The sequence below is a fragment of the Arachis ipaensis genome, chromosome B3, assembly GCF_059453495.1.
Source record: "Arachis ipaensis isolate K30076 ecotype BB chromosome B3, ASM5945349v1, whole genome shotgun sequence".
Lineage (NCBI taxonomy): Eukaryota > Viridiplantae > Streptophyta > Magnoliopsida > Fabales > Fabaceae > Arachis > Arachis ipaensis.
Window position 1 is genome coordinate 4,690,915 of NC_142438.1, and position 24,109 is coordinate 4,715,023.

Sequence of the window (24,109 nt, forward strand, 5' to 3'; positions counted from 1 at the left end):
TAGAGCATTTTATTACTTCATAGACATTAGATTTATAAAAATATTAGACCTAAATATTCAACCAATTTTTTATAAATTAAAAATTGACAATTGATAAAAGTCCACTACAGTAAAATTCTAACAAATAATTTATGTATAAAAACTACATTGATCATACTATACTATTATTTAATGGTAGCGTGACTAATGTTAATAAGACGCAATAGGGATAATCATATAGAATTGATTAATTAAATTTAAATGGTATCGATTATCATTCATTATTTGCAAGTGGCAATGCCCTCCTAAGCCACCTTCTCCACAATCCATTTGCTTGCATGACCCACCTACTCTTTCAATCTTTTGTCTTTCTTATTATATATACATTACATTTCAATATTATTATTATTTTTATTATTTTATTTTGGCTTGTCCTTTCAATTAACAGCTGCACAAACAAATTGCTCATATTTTATTCCTAAGAGTAATGAAATTCAAATAGGACTTCTTTATTTACACACATAATAACAACATACTTTATGGCCTAATTCATACAAATCACAGTCTATATATGTAGAGATTTAGTTTGATTATAATCAAATTAACTTGTTACGAACTAAATTATTACTGTTAGTGCGTGTATAACTTTTTTTTAAGTATATGGAATAAATATCTTTATTGTATATTATTATATCAACAAAAGTAGTTATATGAAGGAAAATTGTTCATTACCTTAAAAATCTTATTATTATTAGAAATAAGTGATTGGATAGTAGTGTGAAAGTTCAATTTATAATTTTACTACTTAATATATATTTAATAAAGCAAATATTAAATATTTAAACAACGGTGATATTTTAATTGTTGAAACCCAGAAAATAAGCTTTCATTTAGAATAAATAAATAAACAAGTTGCTCCTTCAAATAATAATTTTGTGTCGTTAGGAAAAAAGAATACTTTTTGGAGCACAATTGTAAATTTTTTTTTATCTTTGAAAAATATAACGTATCTAGAAGAAACATTATGAACTAATATATTGACTCGGCTTCTTGATGAAAAGATCTGTAATAATTATATTAATCTAACTTTTGATCCTTAAAATTGACTTAGGTTTAATATTATTATAAGCAATTAGAAATGGTTCCACTTGAGAGAATTTTAGAGTATACTTCAACCATTGATGTCGTTGTTATTTATTTATAATTAAGCTTAGTTAGTGCGATGTCTCTTATTACCTCGTGGACCATTTGGTTTTTGCCCACAACAATTTGGTACTCATCACCTTAATGCTTTCCACTTCAGCCATTATGTCCATATCTATTGTTGATTAATATTTTCTTTATGAAAATTTATTTACATTATTATCTACCTTCTGATTGCAATGCAAACTAAACAGATGCAATTATATATTATAATGTTTTTTTTTTAATTTTTAAAAGTATAACCATTCTTTAGATAATGAATATGACTAAACTGCTATGAACTTCTAAATTATCAAAAACTAAAGTAAAATTCATTATAATAGTCTTCTCCAATCTATAATTAGTAGACATACAAAAAAAATATATATATAGGTAGACAACGAGAATACTAAATAATGAGATATGTCGGATGTTCAATTTAATATGTATACAGATGATTATGTTTATTATTTTTAATTGGATGGTTATTCCTTTTTATTTGGTTTACTTGTGTCCAGATAATAATGGGTGGATGTTCCATTTATTAGGTGTGCAGACGGTTATCCTAATATTAGAGTTTAGGGAATAATTTGATAGTAAAATTTTTTTTTTAAATTTTATTGCACCAATTCTAAAATCTATTGTTCACATTATTCACAAAAATCATTGTCTACCTAACAAAATCCTAAAAAAATTCATCCACTATATATTTTTTCCCAATCTAAAATGATCAATTTCAAATAAATCAACAGTCATTCTTTCACATGATAAAAGGTTTCATCAAAACAAAACAACAATTTATATTTTTAAATAAATCATTTTCTTTTGCTGATATTCAATACTTGAACAATATTTCTTTTGATTAAATACCATTGTGAACATTTTTGGAGTCGGTTATACGTAAAAAAGTTCTAGAATTTTTCTTTTTATTATATTAATAAAAAATAACTTGAAACTTATATATAGCTAGCTAGTTCAATTTTGTGAACACACAAAGCTGATTGGGAAACCTTTTATATATATATATATGTTCTGCTCCTTTCTCAAGTTAGATTTGTTAGACCGGCAAATAGAATGTCTCTTTCAAAGTCAAGGAAACTGTACATATATATATATGAATATGATGATCTCAATGAGAGGATTATTAAGAAAGAATTCCTAATAATCCATGACCATGATGATGAGTGTGGAAATAGAATTGAATTAAGAAGGGAGTTAATAAGAAGATGTGAATGATATTTTAATTGTATGTAGTGGCAGCCATTGAGCAAACACAATCCATTAGATTTGACCTTAGTAATAATAAGCTAAGAAGAATATATATATATATATATATAAGCATACAGCAATGTATGTAGGCCATATATATTTATATGGTCACATTAGTCAAGTTATTATTAGCCGTGAGCAATGAACATAATGCAACATATATAGATAATGAAAACACTTAAACGCGTTTTTGTCGCAAAATTTGATTGTGTATGTTGTGTGTATTGTATGGTGTTATGAATTATCATTCACAACTTTGACAATAGAGTGCGTTGAATTGGTGTATGTGTGTGTGGATGTGTGAATGTGACTTCATTTCATTCTATTGTTTCCCATGCTTGCTTATGCGTCCTCTCAAATCAGGGAACACACGCAACTTTTTTTCCCATGGTATTTCCAAATTCAGTAGGTCAATGATTAATTTGTCAGTCAATGAATTACTACATGTATAATATGAGATTTGAATTCTCAAAACTTACTTAAACGAATCAGTAAATTAACTACTAAACCAATTCAAGTTGGTTAACACAAATGTAGTTTGTTAAATATTACAATAGATGTCAATATTTTTTTAAGCCAAAAAACAAAATTCATATAACTATTAACTCTATGATGTAATTGGCTATAAATTTTCACTATATTAGGTTTACATGCTTATCTATGTGCTTACTAGTAATGTATTGATTTAAATGCATTTTGGCTCGTCTTGTCAATTGAATTATTGTTATGATTTGTGTTAGTTCTTATTTCTTATTTGCCAAAGATAATAGTAATACTTTTTTTTCTTTTTCTTTTTTTTTTTGTTTCCCTTTTTATTTTTTTTTTTTGTTTCCCTTTTTCTTTCATAATCAGATACATGACCTCCAATACTAACCTAAGGTTTGCTGAAATAGTGAAATTAAATCCCACTCTGTTCCAATTGTGAACATTTTTTTTTTTTTTTGGTCTAGAATTGTGAACATTTCAAATCACAAAAGCAATGAGTTTTTCAGGCCTATCCAACCATGGACTCTTTTTTACTTTGGTCTAAAACAATGTCATAGACTTTGTTAATATCATGATGGGCCGGGCCTGATTTTCCATTTAGATCCATAGAACCTGGCCCATTATCAACTTAGACTTCTTTGTTAATATAAGATGATGATGTTAAATGCTTCGGTTATATAACTTCACACTCAATTATTGTTTTGTATAAGTCCTTAAAAATGATATAACAAGTGACTTAACAAAACCTTATATACTCTTACATTTATATGTGTGCAAGGACTAAGGAGTTTCTTTAACTCAGTATTTTCTTGTATATATATTCCAACTTTTTTTTAAATGTTAAATTGCTTTAATATTTGTACTAATATTAGCAACAAAAAAACAAAAATAATGTTGTACCGTTTTTTTTAATGAGTGAAACGAAATATGATTACTTCATTCTGCATGTTTCTATTTCCCCTCAAGAAAATAGACCAATTGGAATAAAAGTGATTAATTTTATGTTAAAAAAAATGTCAATTTGGTGTTAGTGCACTCATATTTTATTTTATAGAGACAGTGATAAGAATGATATTTATATATCAGTAGTTATATAATATGTGTGACTTGCTTTTATAACAGAAAGTTGAATAGTAGATGTAAGTCAAAAGAGTAAGAGACAATGACAACATAACATTGCAGATATAACAAACTCCATTTTTTCTATGCATCATATCATGTATGCTTTGGTTTCCAACATTAGCTTATTCTTCATTACACCTACCTCTTGCTACCTTCTTCTGTTTCTCAAGCCTAAGAGGTTAGAATTCCCTTTAACCTTTTTTGTTCTCTTTTTACTCTTGTGCTTCTGCATTCAGTTCTATCAGGGAAAAAAAAAAAAAACTTTGAAGTTGGAGCTAGCTGCTTCAAACCAGTTATGTTTAGAGATCAATTCTTAGTTGAATTTTTTGCTATATATGTCAGTTTCATATGTCTTGAACTGTTATTATTCTGGTTTCAGTTTTTAGCAAGTTGGATGAAACTACAGCTTGTAATTAAAATCTAACAGCATGTTCTGTTTATCTGATATAGTATAGGTTCTGCCTCTGTTCATAAATTATAAGTACAGTTATGTAAAATTTCCTTCTTTTTCTATTGTAGACAACTTTTTGTCTGAACATTATGATATTTGTTACCTATGAATTTTAATATAATAACAGTATGTACTTAATTACTCTTTAATCCTTGTTAATATTTGCAGAGTGCCAATAAGGCCTTTTTGTTTGTTATTTTTTTCTTTATGTGATTGATCAGGATTCCGCAGAACAAGGCCTAGTGGGAGAAATTGATTAGAAATTTGTCACTCAAAATGTGGAATTTAAAACTATTATCATAAGATAATATGGGAAAGAAGCACTCTCTTTCTTGCATGAAGACATCAGCTACTGTTGAATTCCATCAGGAGAATAATGATGAAGGACCAAGATGCATGTGGGGCATGCTTCATATTCTTGATTACCATCATTGGCTTAATATCAGAAATGTGTTCCCCCTTAAAAAGCACCATTACCCTTCAAGACTTGCCACATGTAAGAAATTTCACATCATTTTATCATTTTCTCTACTTTTGCTTCAATCATTTTGCTTTGCTGCATAATCAGCATTTTTCAAACTTGAATGGAATCATTATTAGTAGTTCTAAACTTTTGGCATAATAGCTTGCTTGTTTGAAACTCTTTCAGATAAGAGAATAAACATTTTGCATAGCCATTGGGGAGACCAACAAATTGGAGATGAAGAAACAGAACCCCTCTTGGTAAGTTTCAACCTTTAAGCTTCTATTTTAAGGTATTGGCTACCAAATGTTATGTACATAGTTATTGTAACTAAAATTTAATATATATAGCAGGCTAGGCAACATGAACAAAAGTGTAGTGCTAAAGGCAAAAGTTCTTCCAAGAGCAGAAATAAAAGATCACAAACTGAAAACTCCAAAGGCTGGATCATTAGCTTCCATGGTGAATCCAAAAATTTAGGTTCATCACATAAATTTGTGCAAAGTAAAGCACATAATACCAAAGAAGGTGTCCTTGATCAAAGTCTTATGGAAGCAAATAAGCTTCACAGAGATACTCCTGTTAATTCTAAGAGGTATTCTGATTCTTTGGAGGTACTTGGAGTGGAGAAGGATTTGATATTAAAATATTTACATGATCTTCATGTTGGTGGGGAAAATCTTCAACTTCAATTGGCTTTCAATAAAAAAGCAAGTTTGAAAAAATCAGGTTCAGTTCATCAGACATCACAGGTGAGAAGCATTATTAGTCCTACCACCTTCGAACACAAGCAAAGCGAAATTTGGCCTTTCGACAAGAAGAACAAGTTGCTTCATAGTACTCAAGCATTAAAGACCTTTGCATCCATTAAACAAAAACAAAGATTTTCTTCCTCTTCAAGCAATCCTCAAGGTTTGAATCACAAAGGGTGGAACCAATTAGTTCTTCATCGTTTCAAGGTTATTAAACAGAAGATTAAACATGCTCTTAAGGAATTCAAGAAAAGTGGCTACCAAACTTCTGTTGAAGCTATCCACCACCATAGAGCTTCATCTGAATATGGCATCACCAATACTGAGAATGGAATCTCAGATGAGAATAAATATTTTTGTTTTGATTCCAGCAGACACGAATTTTGCGGCTGCAAGCGAAGAAAATCCTCTCTTAATGGTGAGTCTATTGATAGATACACTCAGTTGTTTGAGCAAAGCTTTGGCAAAGATATCAAGTGTCATGGATCAATGTCTAAAAGCTTAAAATTTCCAAATGAGGATAAGGATAATAGCATGAGTTTGTGTCAGTGTCCTCCTAAGGCTTCTAGAAGGGATTTGTCCCTGCCTAATCTTGATTCTTTCAACTTCTTGATTCTACATGAGGCACTTTCTGTTGCAAATGATATCCATGTTCAGAGAAAACCAGTGAGACTTCCTTTAAACAAGGACATTTCACTTGATCACATTACAGAAACCGAAATGGAGGAAGCAATGGATATCAGAGGCAATGATGCGAATGCTGCTCCTTTATCTGATAAAACCATGGAGACAAACGATGGGGAACTCGAAGATGATGTATCATCGGATACACATGAGCTAGCTTTAGAAGATGGAAGTTTTCTCCAAGAACAACTACAAGTGCAAATAAGTATGGCCAAGGAGGCAATAGCAACACTTGAAGCCAGTGATGTAGAAGGTAAGATATCTGTGATTATATGCATTAGATAATTAGATTAGTGTAGTACTATTTGATTTGCATGCTTTCAAGAAAAAAGAAGATATAGATACATTTCAATATATAATCCAATTTTGCTATTGCCAAATGTTAGCAGGTAGAGAACTAAATACAAGGAGCTCTAGCATGAATGAATTGGAGATTGAATTACCAAATAACACAAATGCAATAGCAGAAAGCAGAGGAATTAAATCAGATGATGAAGACATTGATTCCAATTTCAAATATGTGAAACATGTTCTTGAGTATCTAGGCCTCATGGGAAATGAGGAGAACATTGTTCAACTAATTAAGCCATCCTTGCTCATGGATTTCGATACATCTTGGTTCCATGAAATTGAATCCAATGGAGAAGATAGTGTCAGATCCAACCATCATCATCATCACCTTCTTCTTTCTAACATAGTAAAAGAGGTGCTGCTCCAAATATATGAGACATCATCATCAACTTACATCACAATAATGCATAAGGGGCAACAACATCTTCTTAATGAAGTATGGATTAGAGTTAACTTATACCTGAGATTGAGGCCAGAGCTAGATCAGACATTAGATGATGTTGTTGGTCGAGATTTGGCCAAAAACAATGGCTGGATGATCCTCAAGCATGAAGAGGAGTGTGTAGCGCTTGAACTAGAAGAGAATATTTTCAAAGATTTAGTAGATGAAATAATCTTCACATGAAAATTTTCAAGAGAAAGAGTGGATGCAGTACTTATTTCAAAATACCTGCTTGGTTCTTAATTTCTTGAAGTGTTATAGGATTCTGTGAGTTCATGTAAATATGTAGATGTTATGTAAGGATTTGACAATCGAGTTTTATTTATTGTGGCTTGATTTTCATGTAACTTACATGTGAGTGTATATTACTACCAGTGTACATGTTTCAATCTTAATTACTCCAAGTTTAATTCACTAACACTGCCATAATAATATTAATAATTTGAGCTAAATTTTATTATATACTATTTACTCACTCACGTATATTTATTAGGCTAATAGTTAAATTGATCCCTAAAAGATAAGTCATTTTTCAAAATTGTCCCTGCATAATTTTTTTAATTAAATTAGTCTCCGAACAATTTAAAATCAATGGCGTTAATCCTTCTGTCAATGGACCGTTTTGATTATTACAAGTCCCTGGTTTAAACACGACGTCGTTTAGCGTTTAGTGGAGTTTCATCTCCTTCTATTTACAGTTTCACTCAGTCACTCTATTCTTTGACTACTCAAAGAACGAAGAAAGAAGGCGACGAAGCTCCGGTCAAACAGAAGAAGACGGTGCTATCATCGGCAATGCAATGAGTACTGCGATTGCGTTCGTTGTGCGTGAGAGGCTACCATCGCACCTTCGTGGAAGACACTGTCATCTGTGAGAGAGATAATCAATGTTTCCTTCAATGGATTTTAGGTTGGGGTTTTTTTGCTGGTGCCTGGTGGTAATGTTAGGGTTTTGATTGATTCTCTTTATTATTTGGTTAATTTGTTACAAGTTAATTAAAATTTGTGTGCTCTGTTTTCAATTTGTTGTGCTTTGTTATTCGATATTCTTTTTTTTTTTAATTTAAGTGACGATAGATTGTGATGACCAAAAAAATAATACTATCCATAATTAATTGGCTATGCTCATTAATTTTAAGGAAAAATTTAGAGAGCCAGCAACTTTTTTAAATTCTGACTAGCATGTAACTTGACCAATTTGGCTATGCTCATCAGGTATAAAGCTTTTGTATAAGGCTAGGAAAACAAATCAATTATCATAAGGGTAATACTAATTTATCAAGAAACATGATTTTAGTCGATGACAACACCTCTGCCCTTCCACATCTTCTCTCTTCGTTTCTCTTGACTGGCATGGGAGGAGAAGACCGAGCCCGAGACACCCAAGCAACGATGGCCTAGAGACCAAGCCGCCCAAGCGCAGTCGTAGTCGGTGAAGCGTCGCCGATGAAGGGGTGCCTCCGCCGTTCCTACGATCGTCGATTCTTCATCTTATCTGTGTTTATTTCGTTTGTTTTGAGTGAAGAATAATGGGGCTGAGGAAATAAGAAACGACGCCGTTTTAAGCATAGTCCACTATTACCACACAGGGCATCGTTTTACTTAACGCTACACGTGAAATAACGTTAACAGAATGGGTTAAACAGTTAACGGAAGGACAAGCGCGACTTATGTTAAATCTTTTGGGACTAATTTGATTAAAAAAATTATTTGGGGATGAAAATGATGATCGCGTGATCTTTTGAGGACCAATTTGATAATTAACCCCCCAAATTATTATTATACTACTACAATTAATATATATAAATATACATAAATATATAATAATTAATTTAATAATTAATTTTTATTATACATAAATATTTTTATTTTACAAAATTAACCTCAAACTTTATTTGAGTTTAACTTTTCTATACGCACTAACTTTCAGTCACATATTTAATAAATTAATCTTGTTGGATTTAAATTTATTTAATTTGAGAATTTTTTTTAATCTATCAAGAAAATATAAGAAACAATAATAAATTTATTGGTTTTTGGTCTTGGCCCATTCCGGATGTGTATATTCAGCGTTTAGCCCACTAATCCCCATTTCTGTTTAGGGTTTGAGTTTCTTCTCCAAACTCCCCGGTTGCCTTCGCTGCCTCTCTCTCGGTCCAGAGATTCCGTCTCCACAGGTTTTTTTTATTACTATTTCATTTTAATTAACGAGATTGAAGTGGATGTACTATAATTGGTTGAGGTTTGTGATTTATTTGATTAATGTGAATGAAGAACACTAGGTTGAGTTGAATTGAATTGAATCATGGATAAGAACATGTTAGCTGGTTTGGAATCACTTCCAGAAGCTGATCAGCAAAGAATGGCGTCCATGATGGAACAGGTCCAAATCCGTGACAGGTACCTCCTCTTCACTCTATCTGTTAACTAATTCCATGTGTTTTGATTTGAGCTTCATGTTCCTAAATTCTAAGTTAGGGCAGCACAAATAGTTTCAGATCTTTGTGGTGCTCGTTGTTCTGAAGCCATAGCCAAGTTCTCCTTTAAACCAGTGTAACCACTTTTGAATGTTGCATCTGGACGTTAAGGGAACAACATTTTTAATTACTTAGAGTGGTTGAAATTGAATTTTAATGTATAAGTTCCTTTATATTTCTAGATTATGACATTATTTTTGTTTATTTATCTCTAAGGAGTGTAAATGATTGAACAGATGAATGGAAATTTATGTTTGTTTTCACTGTTATTTGCTTGGTGTAAGATTATTGGGGCATGATTATGATTTATATTGATTGCATTCCAGTTTGAGAATGTATAATTCATTGGTGGAGAAGTGTTTCACTGATTGTGTGGATACATTCAAGCATAAATCCCTGCAAAAACAAGAGGAAACCTGTGTTAAGAGGTGTGCTGAGAAGTTTCTGAAGCATTCTATGCGCGTTGGCATGAGATATGCTGAGCTTAACCAAGGAGCTCCAACACAAGATTGATGTCTTTCATAATCTTCCCATGCCAAACTGTTTTTCTGTTTTAATCCCTTTTTTTTGGTGTGTCATTCAGTTAGTTTACTTATAATTTTAGCCCTTGAACGAACAAACAATATAGTGTAGAGAAGTGAATTTTCCTGGTTGGTTTGTGTAGCCAAGAGCTGGTGTTAAATAAATTCCGAAAGATGAGCTACCCAAGTGAGTTCTCTGCATGTAAAGGTTTCTGTGTCTTACAAAATAGCTTAGCTTTATGTGCTTGAAAATAGGCGTAAAATGGAATGAAGCAGGAACTCTAGCTACTCGTGTTTATTGTTATAGAACGCATGCAATTTTTTTTTTAGGTCAGACGTCAGAGCATGCTAGTTCAAATTTAGAAGTGAAAAATCATCAATGAATTTCAACTTTTCTAATTTCTATGTTATTTAGAGAAAATTTTTTTTCTGCTGTAATTAGGGGGGTGACAAAGCGGGCCAATCCGACCTGCCCTGCCTAGGCCTGTTCCGCCAACTAAGATGGGTTCAAAATGCTAGCCCGTCCTGCTTTATGGCGGATTGGCGAGTCGGCGGCCCACTTGATTCTTTTTTTTTTTAAATAAAATTTATTAAAATTAACCCAAAAAATAATTAAAAAAATCAAATACAAATAAAAAATAGTCAAATTATAATATAATTTTTTTACTATATTTTTTTTAATTTTTAACTTCAATAAAATTGTTCAAAATAATATTTGTCAATAGAACCATCTTTATTTTAAAAAATAAGTCACATAATTTGAGTGTATATATAAAATTGTAAAATAAAATAAATAAAATTAATAATTAAAAGAAGAATAAAAATAAAAAATAAAAAAAAAGTTTGAAAATTTTATAATTATTAATTTTATAATAGTAATCACTTTTTTTATTTAATAAAAAAAATTTTGGGCTCGGCGGACCGACCCGTCTCACCAAAACGCGTCAATTTGGAGGTGCGGGTTTGGCGGATTTTTTTAATTTGACGAGCTCCAAATTCTAACTCGATCCGCCCTTTTTAGCATTCGACCCGTTTTGCCTGTAATGTATGCTAACAAAATTTTCCAGTCGGGTCAAGCATGATTCTTCTTTTTTTTTGGGGGTATTGAACATGATTCATTTTTCTTTGGGCCTGGAAATGTTATTCATATGAGGTGTTCTTTTTAGGGTCTTTGTAGATACAAGACCCTATTTTGGAATTTTATTTTATGAATGAGTTGGGTCTGCTATCAGTTGTCAATGGATATGGGCTTTGGCCTTTTCAAAGAGTTAAGTTTATCAAGCTTTAGGGAAGCTAAACCCTATTTAAATTTATATATAAACGAATAATATGTTCTAACTTTTACATGTCTAAGAGAAAAATACTTGAACGCTGCATATTCTAGATTTGAAAATGTATAAGTTTGAATAATGGACTTTTTTCTTGAGGAAAAAAAAAGAAAGACATTGTTCTGCTCTGTAGACTGTACATCGCTTTCACTTTTCCTAATACAAGTGGCAATGAATAAGGAATCTCACCCTTTAAACCGACAAATTTGGTTAACCCCACTTTATTTTATTAGTGCTCTTCCTTTTTTCTCCCAATGTAAAATACTTATTAGTTTAATTTGGTTTTGGCTTAGTAGCAAGTAGCAACTAACCCTATGCCAAATAACTTGACTTTATTGAGTAATTGATTATACCAAAGCCAATCTAAAAGACACTTGACCACACACAATAATGAGAAGACAAAATAAATAATAATTTTCTCTTATTGTAGTTGTAGGACATCATCCGTACGCACTTGTTCAAATTCAGATTAAGGCTCAGCTCAAGTTAGTTGCTTCTGTTATACATTTTATTTAAAAACTACCTAATAATAATAATATTAATATGATATAAGTGTGTGAAATTAGATTTTTGTGTAGGGTTTGTTTTGGAGCCTACTATGGTAGAACACGAAGCATTAGGTGACAAAGGGCAAAGCATGATATATTGATATCTTTTATTTTGATTTTTTTTTTGAAGGCGAAGCTTCCTTCTTTATTATTTGATTTGATTGAAAAAAAAAGTACGCACATTGTACGCTCTTGATTCTATCTTATTCATCTTGATTTTATCTGTCTATTCTTCGATAAAAGCATGGACCCGCTACGCCCTGTGCAATACAGCGGCAATATTGTATCAATTAATCTTGATTGGCTTTGCTGGCCAAGTGGCCATGGTGTGTGTCGCAAACGAAGGAATATTCATCACATTTAAATATCAGTAACAGCTTTATATATACTACTATATACGCTACTAGTATATTAATTAATAAGTGAATATTAATCTATCATTTCATAAATTAAATTGGGTAATCATTATTACTAGTAGAATTATTTTTTATAATAAGAAATATTTTAAAAAATTATACAACAAATTTTTATATTTCTATTATATATTTGTATAAATGTATAAACAAATAAAATCTACCATTTTGACTTCAGATCGTTAATTTCATCATGCAAAATATATCATTCTTGTATAATTAGCAAATATTTTGTAACATCTAATATAGCTTTTTAGAGATGTTAAATTATTATTTAAAGGTGCATATAAAAATAGGCAACACTTAATATTTAAACCTTTTTCTATTTTATTTATGAAGTTTCGATCACATTAAAAAAATAGAGTTATTTTTAACTTTTCATAAACATAAAAAAAAACACTCAAATTAATTTTTAATAAATTTTAAATTAAATATTTTAATTCTTAAGAAATTTTTATTATTCGAAAAATCTTCAAAAATTATTTCCATTAGATAGATTAATCGATCCATCCGTTGTTTTTAATAACTCGTTGAGCAAATTGCTGATTAAAAAAAAAAAGGGAAAAAGTACAAACATGTGTGTTACGTTGCTCTTTCTTTTTGTTTTTGGAGGTTTCCTTTACAAAACTGAAGGAAAAGTATAGGGTACCAACATATTATCTGTTAACTTCTGCCAACTCTTATTTATAATTGTGTTTTATGGAAATGTGTTCGTGGATGTGTCTAATAATTAATATATTTTAAATACATATATAAAGAGACACATCCAGAAAATATATTTATAAAGACACTTCTATTAAACACAGCTATAAAAAAGACATTTTTATTAGACATATTCACGAACACACTTCCATAAAATATCATTATAAATAAGAGTTGGCAGAAGTTGGCAGATATGCTGTTAGTAACGTAGCGGAACTGAAAACTGAATTTTCCCCTTTCTAAATTCTAATACACATAATATGCGTATGCAGGTTATAATACATACTATGTAACACAGGCTGCAAGAAGATGGTAGATATAACTGATTACAAATTATTATGTATTCGATAAAGATATAGAATCAATTATTACAAATTATACGTAATTCACATAAAATTATGTGGTTCAAATTTTAATTCATCCTGACATTATTATTAATTTTAAAATTATGAACGGTGGATTCACACCCCTAGGTAACTAATTTAGTAAATTCACTTATAAATAAGAGAGTTTCACATCAAAACCTTTATTAATTGTGTTTCCATAAAAGTAACAGTTGGACATGGTTCTATATAGTCCATAAAAACCAAGGGATTAATATTTATGAATGTCACATGAAATAAGAGACTCGTAGATAACATATCATAGATCTCAGAATGCTGACGAGAAAACTGTGATGATAACGTTGTTATTGCATCTAAAGTGAATGTAACTAGCTTGCATGCATGTCTCCTTTGACATTCTTTATGAACTCGCACGTGATACATACATTATAGTCAAATTACATAGGTGAATTATTATATGTAACGGGTCCAACTCAAAAATAAATGAACAAAACTACTTTGATGAGAAGACGTGTAGCAAAGTTCAAGAGAAAATTTAAACCAGCAACATCAAGAGTATGATACATTACAACAACAATAACAAAATTTTGTCCCACTAGGTAGAGTCGGCTACATAAATCAAATGATGCCATTGAATTTTGTCATGTATCATGTCTACAGAGAGACTGTTTACATATAAATCTCGTTTGACCACCTCATAGATGATCTTTTTAGGTCTTTTTCTGCCTTTCATCCCTTGTTCATCTTCCATTTCATCCACTCTCCTAACTGGGTATTTTGTCAGTCTTCTTCTCACATGTTCAAACCACCTGAAACGCGATTCTACCATCTTTGCCACAATGGGTACTACTCCAACTCTCTCCCTTATATTTTCATTCCTTATTTTATCCAATTGCGTATGACTATTCATCCATCTTAACATCTTCATCTCTACCACACTTAACTTATGTTCGTATTCCCCTTTAGCCGTCCAACACTCCGTACCATAAAGCATAGCGGGTCTTATAGCAGTGCGATAGAATTTACCTTTAAGTTTTAAAGACACTTTTTTATCATATATAAAATCAGATGCACTCTGCCATTTTGACCAACCTGCTTGGATCTTATGATTTACATCATGTTCAATCTTTCCATTATCATGTATGATGCACCTAATATACTTCAAACTTTTAACTTTTCGTAAGATGTTTTCTTCAATCTTCATCTCTATATTAGGATTTTCCCTTCTCAAACCGAACTTACATCACATATATTCTGTCTTGCTACGGCTTATACGCAGACCATACACTTTTAGAGTTTCTCTCCATAAGTCCAATTTCTTATTTAGGTATTCCCTTAACTCTCCCGTAAAGATAATATCATCGGTAAAATGCATATACCATGTTACAGGCTCTTAGATGCGTTCTATGAGTACTTCCAAGATTAATGTGAAAAGGTATAGACTTAAGGATGATTCCTAGTGTAATCCTATACCAATAAAAAATTTGTCTGTCACACTATTTTGAGTCTTCACACTAGTTGTGCCTCCACCATACAAGTCTTTAATTGCACGAATATGATATATTAAAACTAAAAATTTTATAATATACCATATATTTATTTGGACACTAAATTATAATAATAAGACAAGAACCAAGATGAATCAAGTGAAGAACAATAATTCCCTTGATTGGAAGAATCTAAGTTTGGATTTATAATTTTGGGAAAAAGTCATGATTGGTGTTGTTAACTTGCTTAGTGGTTGCTTAAAGTGTGGTTTAACATTATTAATGGATAATGAAAGTTCAAAGAGACAAATGCCTAAAGGGTCCAATTATGTTATGGAGGAGGATGTGGACAAGACAAGGTTAATGAAATTAGATGAGAGAAGACTACAAATTACGAAAGAGAAGAGAAGCCAGCTATGAAGCCAAGTGTTACAAGCCATCCATCACCAACATGGGAGATAAATATATAAAGCCAAAACAAAAACATACATCATGGAACCCCAAAGGTTTTTAGTGGTGGTGAACAGAGCTAAGATTTCTTGTCGCTTTTCATATATATAATTTGCACGGTAACTCATTTTAATATGCAAATATCTTTAGATGATTCAACAATCTTGAATCTTGGTCTCAGATTTTAGTCTAAGGCTAAAAAAAGAAGGAAAAAGTTTATATGGAAAAAGAATGATCAAATTAGTCCTTAAAAGATAATGTATTATTCAAATTCGTCTCTGAAAGATTTTTTCAATCAAATTGGTCCTTCAAAAATTACGAATTAATTATATCTGTCCTTCAATTACTCTATTCACAATTTTCGTCAACGATTGATGATGTGAAATGTTAACTAATAACATACATGACACATAACATATTTAATTAGACATTGACTAGATATGTTTATAAAAAATTATCAATTTAGTCATTAGGTCATATTAGGAATAAAATTTTTGTAATTAAAAAAAATGACTAAATTAATAAATTTTTATAAACATATTTAGTCAATATCCAATTTAACATATCAGGTATTATATATATTATTAATTAACGTTTTGTAATATCAATATTTAAAGAAAATTATTAATAGAGTGACTGAAGGACAAATACGATTAATTCGCTATCTTTAAAGGACCAATTTAATTAAAAAAAATTTTGGAGATGAATTTAAAGAATCTCTTATCTTTTCGGAACTAATTTGACTATTTCCCCAATATGATACATTAAAACTAAAATATTATACTCAACGATTCTTCCCTTTTTTTTTTTTCCTTCTTCAAAACTAATATAAATTACTCTGAGGTAAAAATGATGTTTTTCATAACAGTAAATCTCTTTGGTGTTAAGTGTGTGAGTGTGTAGTGTGAATAAATTTGTAATGTAATGCTTAGAATTAGGAACTATCCAATCCATTGGAAATAAAAAACCAGCCATAAAACCATTCTTTTAGGAGATGAAGTATATTTATGTGTACCACAGTTTGTATTTAGGTGAAACCACTTGAGTCAACTTTCTTTTTCTGACCTTTTGAATAGTCTGTTCTTAAGTACAGAACAAAAAAGAGCTTCTCATCTCTTTTCTTGTCTTCACAATCCATTCAACCATCGATATAAAGGCAACCACTACCACCTCAACACCTATTCAAGATTCTACTATCTTCCCTCCAATCTTGTCCTATTGCACCACAGGTTCTTATGTAGCTTGGTTTTCATTTCTTAATTATCATGGTTTCTGCTGAACCCTCTGATTATTTGCTCTTCTCTTTGGTGATGTTTTAGGCAACAAGTTTCTCTGGCCATGGGAATTTGTTTGAGCAACCAAATTAAAGCTGAGACCCCATATAACACTGGTATTAAAGATTCTTTTTTCCTTCATCCTTGGCATGACCTTGGTTTGGTTTCTGTTTCTGAGTTTAGTTTAGATATATCCATTCATGTTCTTTCATGTTGATTGGTTTTATTAAATATCTACTTTTTGTTTATTTTAACTAAGCAAATTAGCAAAGTGAATTTCAGCTTAGCCTTCTTGTTCTCCCATTGTTTCTCTTGGTGGAAGTTCAATATATTCATTGATTGTAGTCTGAGTCCTAATCTTAAAATCATGCATGTTTTCTTAAGAACATTTTTAGAAGGATTAAGAACCTATTTGATAGTTCATTGAAGGAATGCTGTATGCATGTAAATTTTTGCTAGTGAAAGTTCAATTGTGTTAATATCATTGGTCTTTCGTCAGGGTTAAGTTCAAAGAATGTTGGTACCCATAGAAATGATCTCAGCAACCAAAATAGTAAGGTGTCAACGGTTTCAATGCCTCAAAATCCACGAACTGAGGGTGAGATCTTGCAGTCACCGAATCTAAAGAGCTTTACTTTGATAGAACTTAAGGCTGCAACAAGAAATTTTCGTCCGGACAGCGTCTTGGGAGAAGGTGGATTTGGATCAGTTTTTAAGGGATGGATTGATGAGCAGACATTTGCAGCTGCTAAACCTGGCACTGGCATTGTTATTGCTGTGAAGAAACTTAATCAGGATGGTTTCCAAGGTCACAAGGAGTGGTTGGTGAGTTTAATCTGCTTCTTTTACTTCTTACCTTATAGGCAAGGTATGGTTAACAATTTAAGAAGCAGATCTCAAGTAATCTTTTCTGGTTGATGTTTCTTCTCTGAGGTAAACTGAATTTCTATAATTAGTAGCATAGTAAAAATGTGATCTCCTCATTACTGGTTTAGTATGAATAAGCATGGTAATAGACAATATTGTTATTTGGTTGAAAAACTAAGTAGTTTGTTCTCACTTCTTAGTCTTAGATCAATGTGGATTTGTCTTACTGTGTTTTACTTGTATCTTTTAGGCTGAAGTGAACTATCTAGGCCAGCTTTCTCATCCCCATCTGGTGAAATTGATTGGGTATTGTCTTGAAGATGAACACCGCCTTCTGGTCTACGAATTCATGCCTCGTGGAAGCTTGGAGAATCATTTGTTCAGGAGTGAGTTCTTCCTGCCTCATCTCTTTTTTTTTTTTTCACATTGCTAAACATGATGAGAAGTGTTTCTAAAACATTAGCTATATTGTGGTGGCAGGAGGCTCATATTTTCAACCTCTTTCGTGGTGCCTTCGCTTGAAGGTTGCTCTTGGTGCTGCAAAAGGGCTTGCATTTCTTCATAGTGCCGAAACAAAAGTCATATATAGGGACTTCAAGACTTCAAATGTGTTGCTTGATTCAGTATGCGTCCTCTGTACACACACATCAGAACTAGATTTGATGAACTTAGGAAACAAATTAGATATCATATCTGAACATTTATTTGTGGATTTAATTACAGAATTATAATGCAAAACTTTCTGATTTCGGTTTGGCGAAGGATGGCCCTACCGGTGACAAAAGTCATGTCTCCACAAGGGTAATGGGAACCTATGGATATGCAGCTCCTGAATATCTAGCAACTGGTATTGTGGGATTAATGATCATTAATGCATCCAAGATTAAGCTTAATAGCATTTTGTTTAATGGACATTCACTTTTTTCTGTAGGTCATCTCACTGCTAAGAGTGATGTCTTTAGTTTTGGAGTTGTCCTATTGGAAATGTTATCAGGTCGGAGGGCTGTTGATAAGAACCGTCCTTCTGGACAGCACAACTTGGTGGAATGGGCGAAACCATACCTTGCGAACAAGCGCAAGGTTCATCGAGTGATGGATAACCGTCTAGAAGGCCAATACTCTCCAGATGAGGCCTTTAAGGTAGCTGTCCTTGCACTAAGGTGCCTAGCACCAGAGTCCAAGTTGAGGCCAAGCATGGATGAAGTTGTTAGCAGTTTGGAGCAGCTTCAGATTGTCAATGTAAATCAGAATCGTCCTGGCAATGGCCATAGAGTTCGCAGAAGAAGCGCCGATGATGCTAAACCTGTGAGAATTAGCACGGCATATCCTCGGCCATCTGCAACTGCACTCTGCACTTGAAACTTAAAGCTGAAAGGCTATGCATACTGCTGATCCGATCTCCAAGAACTTGAGCAAGCTTAGATCATAGTTTATATAATAGATTGTACATATCTTACTGTAGCTAATACATTCTGAGCCTAATTTCTCTTGATCTATTTTGTTGCTCGTGTAATGTTCAGCTGTTTCATCCTCAGGCCAAAAGGGATACCTTGTAGATTTGGTTTTGGAGAATGATGGAATAAACTGTGGTTTAAGTGTCACTAAGAAGTAAGAACGGTTCATTAAGGAGCAAAAGCAGCATTTATTCTAAACCTTAAATGTTATATTATTTGTTTGTTTATGACCAAGAGTTGAAGCTTTTTGCAGTAAGTAGTTCAATAGAGAAGCCTAACCCCACAAGAAAACAAAAGAACATGTTGCAGAATGGACTCTACTATGTCAATGGTTTGGATTTTGGAATCGTTGACATCATTTTCGAAGTCACTCTATGCTAATGACTTGAGAATGCCAAGTTGTACTTTGTAGAAACTATCTTTAGCAAAGATGATCCACAATGGCCATTGTTGTGTCATTAGAAAGTGACTATTGATGAATGATTCATGATCGATTAAATCGGTTATGGTCCTTTTTCGGGCCATCATCCAACTTGGTCTATCCGACATGGCCACACATGGCACAACCTATCCAGAAAATGACATATAAATGAAACAAAAGTGAACTCTGCATTCCAACAAAATCTTGGCGTGTTGCAACTATATAGTAACGCCATATCCTTATTAAATGAAAGATAGATATGCTTCATATCTTAAGAACATTCCAAAACATTGAACCCTCTTTAGATTTTGGTAATTAAGATTATCAATTTATTGATTGGGAAATTTAGATTTTGAGATAAAGATTAGTTGTTTCCTTTTGTGTTTGACTATTGAAGTGTAATATTTCAAGTCTATCTGATATGAATGCATTCTTGAAAAAGAAAATAGAAATAGTAGTATCTTCTGATAAAGCCAGATCAATTGATATTAATATTATTGCTTTACTCATAATAAACCTGTACACACTACACACAACTATTATTAATCAACACAAAATTGGATATTAGCAGAGTATGTCAACTCTGTGCCTAACAATGTTGATTTCACTGATTCAAAACTACGTGATTACCAAACATTGTGATGAGCAAGGCACTTCAAATTATGCACATTACATATCACCAAGTTCTTACAAGCCCAGGTGCCCAATTTTTCCAATCTAACCTTCCAATGGACTTGTTTCTTAAGCTCACCATGTCTCTAAACTCAAAAACCTTCTTCAGATAATTGTTCCCTTGCTTAGCAGCTGGTTCAGGTTCTATGTCCTTGACAGATGATGGCTTCACTTTCTCTTCTCCGTTGGCTACAACAGCTTGAGGGATGCTTTCTTCCTGAATAGTATCGTTGAGAATGTTTGCGAGAAACTCAACCACGTCACTCATTTTCGGACGTGACTTAGGCTGCTTCATGAGGCACTTGTTTGCTAGAGTAGCAAGCTTTTGAGCTGATTTCATGCAATATTGTCCTTCAAGTTTTGGGTCTACTATAACATGGAACTTCCTAGGATCAGAAACATAAGGTCTTACCCACTCCAAGAGCCTCTGTTCATTTCTGGGTAGGTTCCGTTCTACAGCTCTCCTACCAGTGATAAGCTCGTAAAGAACTACACCGAAGCTCCATACATCACTCTTAGCAGTCAGCTTACCAGTCTGAACATACTCTGGTGCAGCATAACCTATGGTACCAACAACCTTCGTGAAGACGAAATGAGTCATTTATTTCTCACATTAGTAGAATATCAGGATCACAAACAAATGAGATACTCATTCAACAATGAAATAATGGGATTCATCTAACCTACTCCAAATAGCATTCAGCACTGAGAAAAGAAGTTCATGTAACATAATTATCACCAATTATATATAATGAGTTTTCTGAGAATGGACTTGTTCTTACTGCTGTTGAAACATAGCCCAGCCCTTCCGAGGGACCTTGCCTAGCAAGTCCAAAATCAGAAAGCTTTGCATTGAAGTCCTCATCCAGCAAAATGTTGGAAGTCTTAAAATCTCGAAATATTAGCTGCATCAGTTGGAATGAGAATCACAATGGTTTCTTACTTTATGGATCTAAGCTGATGCAAAATGCCATAAAACATGGCAAAACCACAACTATTTTATATAAAAAACATTGTTAAGAAATTCTATGAAACCAGTTCTTGATAATTCTTTTATTATTTTTACATTTTAAAAAAGAGTTAAAGAAAGAACCTTAAACAAGTAAAGATAAAACAGTTTGCTTCATTTACCAAAAGAAAAATAATAATAACAATAATAAAAGGTTCACAAAAATGCTAAAAACCCACCAAAATACATGTATTAATTAGTGACTTTTTGGACGGAAACTATATCAACCATGTCTTTGGCAAAACAGATCAATAAATGATAACCTAGGATCTGATTTCTGAATGACTGTGAAGTGACAAATTTTGATTGTTATGGTTGATCTCAAGGTGCTTCTAATAAGGCATGTAAAATCTATACCTGAAAATCCATTTCTTCATGAAGGTATGCCAAACCGCGAGCTGCATCTTGAGCAATTTTTAATCTCGTGGTCCATGGTAGTGTTGACATTGATGAGACTCGAGCCAGAAGATGGTCTTCCAAGCTCTTATTAGGCATAAGTTCATACACAAGAAGTCTTTGAATCCCTCTTTCATCATCCTCTGCACAATACCCCACCAACCTCACGAGATTCGGATGCTTGATCACACCCAACAAGTTCACTTCATTAATCCACTCTTTATGCCCCTGAAAGCTAGAAATGCAAAACACAGAACAGAAAACCCCATTAAAACATAGCTCCTTTAACAACCCATTAGACTAGGAAAAAAGGGCAAAAACCAGAACAGCAAAACACAACAAAATCTGATATCTTTTCTTTCTTTTAGCTCATTTTTTTAGTCAAAAACAGCAATTTTTCTTAACCGAAAATTAAAACCCTCAAAACATTAAGAAAAATTCAATTATTCTCCTTAAAACAGACTAATTAGTCTATTACCAAACACGCAATAAGTAATCAACCAAAATTATCAAAATCAAAGTCTTTAAACACTACTGAGGCAACTAGCCAGACAAAACATATCATAGTACCAATTGAATCAATCATAAACATAATTGGGTCATCATCCGAAGGAAAAAAAATGGTATGAAATATAAATATAATAAATAGTGTTTAATGCACAATTTTATTCCGCGCAAAATCCCCAAAACTGCATTAGAAATTATCAAAATAAAAATTTGACGCATTGAATACACGAAACTGAAGCAACTAGCAAATGGGTCATCACCAAAAATCAAAATTTAAAACACAAAAAAGAAAATCCATTAACGGTGGTTGACACATGCCTGGTGGCCGTTACGATTCAGCTGCTTAATTGCAACCTCCATCTGAACCTCTGAAAGACCGTCACCGTCACCGTCACCGTCATCGGGAACAGAAAGGGTCCCCCTGTAGACAGGGCCGAAGCCACCCTCGCCGATCAAGAGGGCCCTGCTGAATCCGCGAGTGGCGGTTTTGAGCTGAGAGAATGAGAAGAGAAGGAGGTTGTTGGCGCGGCGAAGAGAGAGGAAGTCATGGAAAGCGAGGGTGTCGTTGAAGGAAGAGTCGGTGTCGTCGAACTCGGAGTTGCGAACGAGGGTTGAGGAAGCGACGCTGAGGGAGCGGGCCCATGAGACCCTTGAGGTTCTGCAGCTACTTGAAACGACGCCGTCTTCGTTGTCGTAGTCTCGCCGGTGGTCTCTTTCGATGCTTGGGAAGTGGAAGCACTTCATTGCTGAGATGATTTGTGAAGGGGAAGACGAAGAAGAAGGAAAAGATTGGAACTTGGAACTTGGAAAGGGTCAATTGCACTTCATTCTCATTTCTTCAGTTTCAACTTTCAACTTTCAATTCAGTTCAATTATCGACTCTCTGTTTCTTCTTCTTTTTATTTCTTTTCTTTTTTATTTTTTTCCCCAACACTTTAAACTTAAAGCATGATATATATACTCACTTTATTATTTTTTATTTTGAGTAAAATATCGTTTTTGTCCCCGACGTTTGGGATAAATCCTATTTGTATTCCTAACATTTAAGTCGTCCTATTTATATTTTAATGTTTATAAAAGTGATTCTATCTCAGACATTTGTAATTGATGACAGGATAACATTAAATCACTTTTACAAACATTAGGAATACAAATAGAACGATTTAAATGTTAGGGACACAAATAGAATTTACCCCAAACGTTGGGACAAAAATGATATTTATTTTTTTTATTTTTATCATTCGTACTTTTTAGCACAAAAAATTAAGATTGAATTATCAATTATAATTTTACAAAAATATTATATATGCATTAAAAAATTAATTTATATATTTTTATATAAATATATACGTTATTTAATTATTTTAATATATATTTTATATAAATAATTAATTTAGATACTAATTTTTAGTATACACGTGAAATAATAATGAAAACTTTAGGGCTTTTGTTTTAAACTAGGATAGCTTAATAACATTGCTTTCTTGCTTTTTTTTTTTTTTTAATTTCTTAATATACAAACATTTAATTATAATACCCGGATGAATTACTGTATATGAATATATATTTACTTTTTCATAAATATTTTGATTATATTACTGTTAAAAGTTAATTATTTAATCATAAATATGATGTACATATACATGACACGATATAATATGAAACACACATATACAAGAATTTTAAATTTTAAAAAATACGGGTACATGACATAATATAAAATATAATATTTTTTTATTAATATTAAAATATAAATTAATTTTTTAACTATTTTTAATATCTTCATTTAATTATACAAAGTATTTAAAATATTTTATTTTAATAATTAATAATATATTATTTATAAACTCATTTAAAAAATACATATTTAAAATAAAATTGGACACGTTGACATGTGATAATATTTAACTGTGCTTAAACATATTTAAAGAATAATTTTTTTATTTTTTATTAAGACACGATTAGACACAAAAAAATACGAGTATCAATGAATGTTGTGTCTGAAATGTGTCCGATACGTAAACACGACAATTCAACGAAGTGTCCGTACTTTATGTA

General features: G+C 32.1%; 4 protein-coding genes across 9 annotated transcripts; 3 read left to right on the forward strand and 1 right to left on the reverse strand.

Moving 5' to 3' along the window:
• The first annotated feature begins 4,051 nt into the window (after nucleotides 1-4,051).
• LOC107629102 (uncharacterized) lies at nucleotides 4,052-7,576 on the forward strand. 5 transcript variants are annotated; one of them, XM_088509553.1, is made up of 5 exons: nucleotides 4,052-4,216; nucleotides 4,711-4,985; nucleotides 5,139-5,212; nucleotides 5,306-6,641; nucleotides 6,778-7,576. In XM_088509553.1, exons 2-5 carry the CDS (start codon nucleotides 4,799-4,801, stop codon nucleotides 7,362-7,364), a joined length of 2,184 nt encoding a protein of 727 aa, XP_088365679.1. In that variant the 5' UTR covers nucleotides 4,052-4,216; nucleotides 4,711-4,798; the 3' UTR covers nucleotides 7,365-7,576. The 5 variants fall into 5 exon arrangements, with proteins under 5 accessions (XP_088365679.1, XP_016187286.1, XP_016187287.1 ...); XM_016331800.3 differs by having other exon boundaries at nucleotides 4,080-4,216; nucleotides 5,303-6,641; nucleotides 6,775-7,576; XM_016331801.3 differs by having other exon boundaries at nucleotides 4,080-4,216; nucleotides 5,303-6,641.
• A 1,653-nt stretch (nucleotides 7,577-9,229) lies between these two features.
• On the forward strand, nucleotides 9,230-10,578 carry LOC107629101 (mitochondrial import inner membrane translocase subunit TIM9). Of its 2 annotated transcripts, none has more exons than XM_016331796.3 (3): nucleotides 9,230-9,358; nucleotides 9,456-9,581; nucleotides 9,985-10,578. In XM_016331796.3, the coding sequence occupies exons 2-3, from the start codon at nucleotides 9,487-9,489 to the stop codon at nucleotides 10,169-10,171; spliced, it is 282 nt and encodes a 93-aa protein (XP_016187282.1). In that variant the 5' UTR covers nucleotides 9,230-9,358; nucleotides 9,456-9,486; the 3' UTR covers nucleotides 10,172-10,578. The 2 variants fall into 2 exon arrangements, with proteins under 2 accessions (XP_016187282.1, XP_016187284.1); XM_016331798.3 differs by having other exon boundaries at nucleotides 9,242-9,358; nucleotides 9,464-9,581.
• Nucleotides 10,579-16,399: 5,821 nt separating this feature from the next.
• LOC107629100 (putative serine/threonine-protein kinase PBL10) lies at nucleotides 16,400-19,193 on the forward strand. The gene is made up of 7 exons (XM_088509667.1): nucleotides 16,400-16,680; nucleotides 16,771-16,841; nucleotides 17,225-17,550; nucleotides 17,843-17,978; nucleotides 18,073-18,215; nucleotides 18,316-18,439; nucleotides 18,524-19,193. Exons 2-7 carry the CDS (start codon nucleotides 16,790-16,792, stop codon nucleotides 18,949-18,951), a joined length of 1,209 nt encoding a protein of 402 aa, XP_088365793.1. The 5' UTR covers nucleotides 16,400-16,680; nucleotides 16,771-16,789; the 3' UTR covers nucleotides 18,952-19,193.
• A 736-nt stretch (nucleotides 19,194-19,929) lies between these two features.
• Nucleotides 19,930-22,964, reverse strand: LOC107629098 (Protein kinase superfamily protein). The gene is made up of 4 exons (XM_016331794.3): nucleotides 22,370-22,964; nucleotides 21,506-21,772; nucleotides 20,922-21,044; nucleotides 19,930-20,716 (listed from the first exon to the last, which is right to left on the reverse strand). Exons 1-4 carry the CDS (start codon nucleotides 22,793-22,795, stop codon nucleotides 20,144-20,146), a joined length of 1,389 nt encoding a protein of 462 aa, XP_016187280.1. The 5' UTR covers nucleotides 22,796-22,964; the 3' UTR covers nucleotides 19,930-20,143.
• Between the last annotated feature and the right edge of the window lie 1,145 nt (nucleotides 22,965-24,109).

Bases quoted from the DNA above. Each gene is read 5' to 3' on its own strand.
- LOC107629102 (XM_016331800.3), top strand. From the start codon at position 4,799: ATGGGAAAGAAGCACTCTCTTTCTTGCATGAAGACATCAGCTACTGTT. The intron at 4,986-5,138 runs GTAAGAAATTTC...AAACTCTTTCAG, and splicing joins CCCTTCAAGACTTGCCACAT to ATAAGAGAATAAACATTTTG. The intron at 5,213-5,302 runs GTAAGTTTCAAC...TAATATATATAG, and splicing joins AAGAAACAGAACCCCTCTTG to CAGGCTAGGCAACATGAACA.
- LOC107629101 (XM_016331796.3), top strand. From the start codon at position 9,487: ATGGATAAGAACATGTTAGCTGGTTTGGAATCACTTCCAGAAGCTGAT. The intron at 9,582-9,984 runs GTACCTCCTCTT...ATTGCATTCCAG, and splicing joins CAGGTCCAAATCCGTGACAG to TTTGAGAATGTATAATTCAT.
- LOC107629100 (XM_088509667.1), top strand. From the start codon at position 16,790: ATGGGAATTTGTTTGAGCAACCAAATTAAAGCTGAGACCCCATATAAC. The intron at 17,551-17,842 runs GTGAGTTTAATC...TGTATCTTTTAG, and splicing joins AAGGTCACAAGGAGTGGTTG to GCTGAAGTGAACTATCTAGG. The intron at 18,440-18,523 runs GTATTGTGGGAT...TTTTTTCTGTAG, and splicing joins TCCTGAATATCTAGCAACTG to GTCATCTCACTGCTAAGAGT.
- LOC107629098 (XM_016331794.3), bottom strand. From the start codon at position 22,795: ATGAAGTGCTTCCACTTCCCAAGCATCGAAAGAGACCACCGGCGAGAC. The intron at 21,773-22,369 runs GCATGTGTCAAC...TCTAGCTTTCAG, and splicing joins TGAATCGTAACGGCCACCAG to GGGCATAAAGAGTGGATTAA. The intron at 20,717-20,921 runs GTAAGAACAAGT...GTCTTCACGAAG, and splicing joins TGGGCTATGTTTCAACAGCA to GTTGTTGGTACCATAGGTTA.